We start from the raw sequence: 7,493 nt of genomic DNA, 5'->3' as shown, positions 1-7,493 counted from the left end.
ACATCATAGAGATGCAATCAGTAATACTCAGAATGAAGGTTTCTTCACCCCCCCCCCCCCCCCCCCCGGGGGGGGGGCCCCCATAACATAGAAGAGTCCTAAGAGATACAACAACCAAACACAATATGAGGGCCTTGTTTGGATCCTAATTCTAAAGCAACTCTAAGAAATCATTCATGAAACTGGGAAAATCAGAACATTCACTGGATATTTGAAGACTTTAAAAATATCTGTGAATATTTTAGGTGTGGTAATGGTATTGTGGTTGTTCTTTTAATTGTGATAAAATATACATAAAATTTACCAATTTAACCTTTTTTTAATGTACAGTTCAGTAGTATTAAGTACATTCACATTGTTGTGCAGCCATCACCACAATCCATGTGTCTGAACTTCATTCCTAGCATGTGTCTGAACTTCATTCCTTTTAAAGGTTGAGTAACATTCCATCTTTTTTTTTAAGTTTATTTATTATCTGAGAGAAAGAGCATGCATGCACGTAAGCAGGGGAGGGGCAGAGAGACAGGGGGCTGCAGAATCCCAAGCAGGCTCCACGCTGACAGCTTGGGGCTGGATCCCAGGAACCATAAGATCATGACCTGAGCCAATATCAAGAGTTAGATGCTTAAACCAACTGAGCCACCTAAGCACCCCAACATTCCATCTTATGTATAAACTACATTTTGTTGACCCATTCATCTGTCAGTGGACATTTGGGTTATGTTTTATTCTTATGAGTTTATTTTTATTATCTCTTTACGGAGATACATATTCACATATTCATAAATTAAATTATAATATAACTGAGATTTGCTTCAAAATACTCCAGTTTGGAAGTAAAGAGCAGTGGAGAGAGGAATAATTAATTAAACAAGATACACTTCTCACTTAACAAAGATTGAAATACAGATAACACCATATACACTGGCCAACACATAGGGAAACACGCTCTTTCATACATTGTCAGTGGGAGTGTAAATCCATGTCTTTGGAGGGTCTATCGAAGCTTAAAATATACACTTCCTTTAAGCAAGATATCACTTCTAGGAATTTATCCTCACCCATGTGCTCACACATATATACAAATAAGTGTATATAAGCATACTGACTGCAACAATGTTTATAATACTCTAAAACTGAAAACAATTTAAATGTCTACCAGTAGGGAAATGACAGCATAAATTAACAGGAAAAAAAATTAAAAATGCAATGAACTATAATTTAACTATAAAAAAAACAAAATAAAATGGTTCTATGTGCACTAATAAGAGACCGTGTGCGGGGCGCCTGGGTGGCGCAGTCGGTTAAGCGTCCGACTTCAGCCAGGTCACGATCTCGTGGTCCGTGAGTTCGAGCCCCGCGTCGGGCTCTGGGCTGATGGCTCGGAGCCTGGAGCCTGTTTCCGATTCTGTGTCTCCCTCTCTCTCTGCCCCTCCCCCGTTCATGCTCTGTCTCTCTCTGTCCCAAAAATAAATAAAAAACGTTGAAAAAATTAAAAAAAAAAAAAAAAGAGACCGTGTGCAATAAATACGGTAAGGGGAGATACAACAACCACTATTTTATCCAACTGAATTCAATTTATTTTATACAATTTACTAAGCATCTAGTAAGTGCATGAGACTACGCTGGCCTCTGATTAACTAACTGCAAGATGAGATTCCTATTTTTAAGGAGCTTAGAATGTGTAAGAAGAACAAGCAAGGAGGCAAAAAACAAAAAAATCTATTAATACAGGATAGAACATAAAAATGGTCATCATCTCATCAAAATTTGAGAACTAATTGTTTAAAATTCCAACTTCTGGTTAGCATCATCAGAACCCCAAACCAATCAGACATGATTTTAGATTTTTCATTACTTTTTTAAACTTTATCCATCCTTCAATCATTTGTGACAATGATGCATTTATTCATTAATGGCAAAATTATGCTGTTATGATATAGTTATTAATATCTAGCTTCCATATTCCATAGCCTTTGTGATTTCATCCCACAAATGAATTCTCAGTTGTTTTCTTCCTTTGGTTTGTATACCTGTTAATATTACATTATATCTATAACACTAATCAAAAATAACTTAAATCTTCTCCCCATATTTCTATAATTATAAATTTGAAAATTAAATAGTAATATAGGTTGTGATGGATCCAAGCTTCTTCCCCATCTCCAATCATACAAAATCTTACCCAAAACAGACATTTGGGGAACGGATTAAGGCACAGCAGGTTTTTCTCTCTTTTACTAGGAAAACAGATACAGAGAAAAATAGAATACTTGCTTAAAAATTTATTGAACAATGGGATTTATAAATTTCAATGGCAGTTACAACAACTCCAAAACAACACGTCTTTAATTTTTAGCAACCTAACAGGGTTTTAAGAAATATCAAAACTGAGAAAACTGAGAAAAGTTAAATATATTCTGTCCATGCCAGGATAGTCCAGCTTTGCCCACCAGAAAAACTGCTATAATTTGTTGATGATTTCCAGTTCTGAAAAGGTTCCAGAGGCAGCCTTTTAACCTGCACTGTTGGCTAACATCACCTCTGTCTCTCCAGGCAGTAGATTAATTCTGTGTAGCCTGGAATTATTCTTTCTAACCCAGAGCTGTAAAAATCTCAGAATATTTACATGGCCACAATACTTTTATTGTTTACCTTGGAATACCTTGAAATTGGACATGGCAGCTGCTAGCACATACAGCAACAGCTCTGCCTTTCAGATAGGCAACAGTAATTATTTAGTACTATGTATCAACTCATAAGAGCGCTGCCTGACTAGGAAAAAAAATAAGAATCTACCAGATGTCAGCAAAGAAAGGCAAATGTTGTAAGATTAGGATGTGGACTATCTGACACAGTCAAATGCCCGAAAACCTGTATGAGTACCTTCAAAGAAACTCAGAGATCTTTCCGCCCCAGCACTGAAGCATCACAATTACAGATCAGACTTGCAACTCAATCAGATCAACTCGACAATTACTACCGTGTTCCAAACTTCAAGATAGAATCAATATTATTTCCTACTTTCACCTTGTTTAGGGGCATCCCAAATGCTAACCTAGTCTAAGAAGTAAAAAATGTCTAAATAGGGGCACCTGGGTTGCTCAGTCAGTTAAGTCTCAGACTTCAGCTCAGGTCCATCAGGTCTATCATCAGACCATCAGGTCTATCATGGTCCATTAGCTCCAGCCCCGTGTCGGGCTCTGTGCTGACAGCTCAGAGGCTGGAGCCTACTTCAGATTCTGTGTCTCTGTCTCTGCCCCTCCCCAGCTCATGCTCTGTCTCTCTGTCTCAAAAATAAATAAAAACATTAAAAAAATTTTTTTTTAATTTTAAAAAAATGTCTGAATATCAGTAAAGGATTGTTCTAATTCCTGTTTTAAAATCCCTTTTAAATTTTTTTTCATTTTTAAAAAGAAAAATAAACAAAAGCTAAAATAGGAAGGGCATATTAAAAAAAAAGAAAGAAAGACAAAACACAGTATCGAACAGAAGTACCAATAGGAATGCTATTTGTAGAGACAGTAGAGAGAAATGTTGAGTTGTGACTCTCTGGAGCCAGCATACCTAGCTTACTACCTGTATAATCCTAAACAAGTTTTTAAAACTCTGTGCCCCACCCTCCTCTTCTGTATCATGAGAATAGTGACAGTAACAATCTCAGAACTGTTGGAGATTAAAAGAGTTACATAATGTAAAGCAGTTAATCTTTGACCACTGTTTACCAAACAGATGGATAAAAATCCAAAGTGTTAATTACACTCTTTTTTTTTCCTTTTTTTAACCTTTATTCGTTTTTGATAGAGAGAGACAAAGTGCATGCAGGGGAGGGGCAGAGAGAGAGAGAGAGAGAGAGAGAGAGGGAGGACCAAAGCAGGCTCCAAGCTGTCAGCACAGAGCCAGATGCAGGGCTAGAACTCACGAACCATGAGATCATGACCAGAGCCCAAGTCAGACACTTAACCGACTGAGCCAACCAGGAAAGTGTTAACAACACTCTTAAAGTAGAGTACTGATTTACTGACATGGAAAGACCTCTTGGATAAGTGACAAATGCAAGATGTATAGAACAGTGTATATAATATGTTACCTTTTACATAAAAGAAACTGAAAAATCAAAATACATATTCATCCTTATTCATTTTTAAGCACTAAGAAAAGTAATAATGGTGGGAAGGAACTGGGCAGATAAAAGACAAGATAGGAGGGAAACTTCAAACCGTGCATCTTTTTATTTTTTTCTTTTGCTTTTTTAGCTATATGAATATCTTAGCTATTCAAATATTAATTTTTAAGTATTTAATTTTTTAAATATTTAAATTTTTTTTTAATATTTCATTTTTTAGTTCTCAGGTGTTGGCTGCAATTACTACTGCCGTTGTTGTTGTTACTAGTTGCAGTAGCAAGGTCAAAATACCTCCTTCCTGAAGTACTGCCTCTGCACAGAAGCCTCCTCTAACTTCCAGATTATTTAAAGAATTTATCATTTTCTACTCTACTTAAGCGGCTTAAGAGGTAGGTCAATGTCTTGTTCATCTTCGATATCCTAGATGCCTTGCTTGCACCTGATAGATACAAAGGTTCTATAGTAACAGTAACCTACAAATACTCCAAAGAAGAAAACCGTGACCATTTCTAAAGGGATTATGCTCTATCATCAATTATAAAACCTGAAAAATTTTAAACTTGAATAACTGGGTTTGCTAACATCCTTTCAACTACCGCCCAGACAAAATGTCCTCTCTTGCATCAGGTTTCTTCTTTTCCCAGGACTTCCCCAGACATTGATATCGTGTCCCAAATCCAAGACAGTATACACGTACCAACTCGTTAGCTCACTGCAATCTCTGAAATGCCTTTTGTCCTAAGCCCCAACACCCTGGTACATTGCTGCTATCTAAAAAACATTTGTTGACTGTCCCTCTTTAGATAGAGGTTCGCATATTAGCGAGTGAATAAAGTGCCCTTTTAACTGGAGAAGACCTAACACTCGATTCCTAATTCGCTCAGTGTTTTGTTTGTTCTTCTGGTGTGTAGGGTATTCTGTAACCGAGTGTTCAGTAGCCCAATTCTAGATGTCATTCCAGCACACCAAATACTCCACTGACAGCTCAACAGTCACTTTTCATGCAGGCCCCTCCCCTTCCCTCCTCCCTCAACCTCACAAGCGCTAGAGCTCCTTCCCCGACACTGACAGACACACTGACAGTTCAGAAGTCCTTCTCCCCTGCAGCTGGCTGCAAGACACCTCCCCGACTCTTACAATCCTGCGACCCAATTCCGTCCCTAATACCATCCCCCGCCCAGCCAATCCAAATCACATCATCAGTTTCTTCCCAAGAATCAGGCAGCTTTAAAGCCTTTCCCGAGAAGTACACAACTGACAGCTTGACACCAGATTCCCCAGATTCCCCTTTCCTCCTTCCCCTCCTGCCCCACGCACTGGCTCTTCTGTCGCTACCACACACTCGCCCTGGCTTCCCCGAAAATTGAAAGCCTCGTTCCGTAAACATGCGCTCTGCTCTCCCCGCTCCCCATTCCCTTTCCGCCGCTGACAGCTCACTCACCTCCATCCCCGTGTGGCTGCACCCTCCCCCACCCCCTTCCCGTGACAGCTCAGGGTCTGCTCCCAGCCTTCCGCACGCCCCAGGCCTCCCCAGACCCGGCTTGGGCCGCCGGCGTGCCCCCCGCCCCGGAGGGGGGCTCCACTCACCCACTCTCCCGCATCACGTTGCTGTCCCCGCAGTCACAGGCACCCCCAGCCTGGCTGCGAAACATATTGAAGTCGTGTCCGGTGTGGTCGCCCTGGTGGAAGCACTCGGCGCACAGCGACATGCAGGGGGAGATGCCGCACGTCCGGCAGCGGTAGGCCACGAAGTTGGCTGTCCAGACCAGGCCGCAGAGCGCCGCGGGGTCGTAGGCCCGCACTGCTGCGCAGAACTCGTCGTAGCCTCCGCCGCCCGCCAGAAGGCACTTACACCACTCCAGGGCCTCCTCCTCGGCCGCCCCCGGACCGCCCCCGCCGCCGGCTGCCGCCGCCTCCTCGCCGTCCGCAGCCGCGGCCAGCGGCCGCTCGGCGCTCAGCACTCGCTCCAGCAGCGCTTGTAGCTCCTCAGCACCTGCCCTGTTGTCCGGCCGGCTAAGGGCCGCCTTCAGGTGCGCCGCGGTGGCCGCCTTGTCCAGGGCCAGCCCGGGCGCGGGCAGCTCGGGTTGGGGCGGCTGCGGCCCCCCGACGGCCGCCGCGGCCGCCGCCGCCATGATGAGAGCTCAGAATTTGGAGAGCCCAGGGCCGGCGGCTCCTCCCGGGAGGGTGGGGGAATTGACTGCTGCGATTGCTCGGCCCGCCCAACTCTCGCGATACCCCGCGCATCTCGGTCCGCGTCCCCGCCCCTGCACACGCCCCCTCGGGCTGCGGGGCCTGCTCCCCGCCCCTCTCTCGTGGGACCTGGGGTGTTACTTCCCCCTCCTCTTGGCTCTCAAAGTTGAGAGCTACCGAAATAAAGGATCCGCCTTAAAAATGAATAAATAAGTAAATACGGGCCACTTTAATATGGACCACATGAAAAATCTTTCATATGGACTTTTTCCTTCTGTATTTACCTGGACTGTGGAATTACACACAGCATCTTGCAGATGTACTTTAAGTATTTGCATTTCGTTTTACGATGTAGATTCCCATTGTTATTAATCCTTAATTACTACTGAATCACTATTACTATTAAAGCTAACTCCTAGTTTTCCCCCCTGAATCAATTCTTACCCTCACGCTATTACCAAGTTAATCTAAAGTACATTTTTTAGGCGATTAAAGTACACTACATTCTCACTATCACATTCCTGTTCAAGATTTTCAGTGGGGAAAAAAAAGCCAAGCTCCTTAAATCCTCTCTCAAAAACCCATCTTTCTGTCCTTATCTCCTGACACTACTCCAGGTTTGCCATATGAAAGAGACCAATGGGACTGTTCACTGTTTTGTGAGCCTTTATCATTTCCTGCCTCTGGGGCTTTATTGCTTCTAGTTCCCACACTACTGTATTCCTCTCACTCACCCTACAAACCAATTCTAGCACAGTCTGCCCCTATAATTTATTTTCTTCAAAAGGATGGCTCTTCTTAACTTACTTGATGATATAACTTTTTTTTTTAACTCTACATCTAATCTGGGTCTGAACTTCGCACCTAGAGGTCTTAAAGAGTCCCATGCTCTACCAACTGAGCCAGCCAGACACCCCTTGATTAAACAACTTATTGCCTTTACTGTAAAATCTCATCTCCACCCCACTACTAATGGTAAATTTCTTTTTTTTTTTTTTAATTTATTTCATTTTGAGAGAGACAGAGCTTGCGAGGGAGGGACAGAGAGAGAGGGAGACAGAGAATGCCAAGCAGTCTCCACACTGTCAGAGCAGAGCTTTACGTGGAGCTAGAGCTCACTAAACTGTGAGATCCTGACCTGAGCCTGCTTAACCAAGGCACCCCAAATTCCTAAATT

The 7,493-nt window shown here is 42.8% G+C and overlaps 1 protein-coding gene across 6 annotated transcripts in view; it reads right to left on the bottom strand.

Moving 5' to 3' along the window:
• UBR3 (ubiquitin protein ligase E3 component n-recognin 3) overlaps window positions 1-6,290 on the bottom strand; it is a 244,688-nt gene extending 238,398 nt beyond the window's left edge. For 3 of the 6 annotated variants that reach the window (XM_040475341.1, XM_040475343.1, XM_040475344.1), the window contains exon 1: window positions 5,714-6,281. In XM_040475341.1, coding sequence (XP_040331275.1) covers window positions 5,714-6,258 — 545 coding nt within the window. In that variant the 5' untranslated portion in view covers window positions 6,259-6,281. Of the gene's footprint in view, window positions 1-5,713 lie in introns of all 6 variants that reach the window. The other 3 variants (XR_005790352.1, XM_040475345.1, XM_040475340.1) reach the window with 2 other exon arrangements.
• Window positions 6,291-7,493: the final 1,203 nt, after the last annotated feature.

Source organism: Herpailurus yagouaroundi, unplaced genomic scaffold (assembly GCF_014898765.1).
Source record: "Herpailurus yagouaroundi ecotype Mexico unplaced genomic scaffold, PumYag 140, whole genome shotgun sequence".
Taxonomy (NCBI): Eukaryota; Metazoa; Chordata; class Mammalia; order Carnivora; family Felidae; genus Herpailurus; species Herpailurus yagouaroundi.
This window is presented reverse-complemented; position numbering and strand designations above follow the sequence as displayed.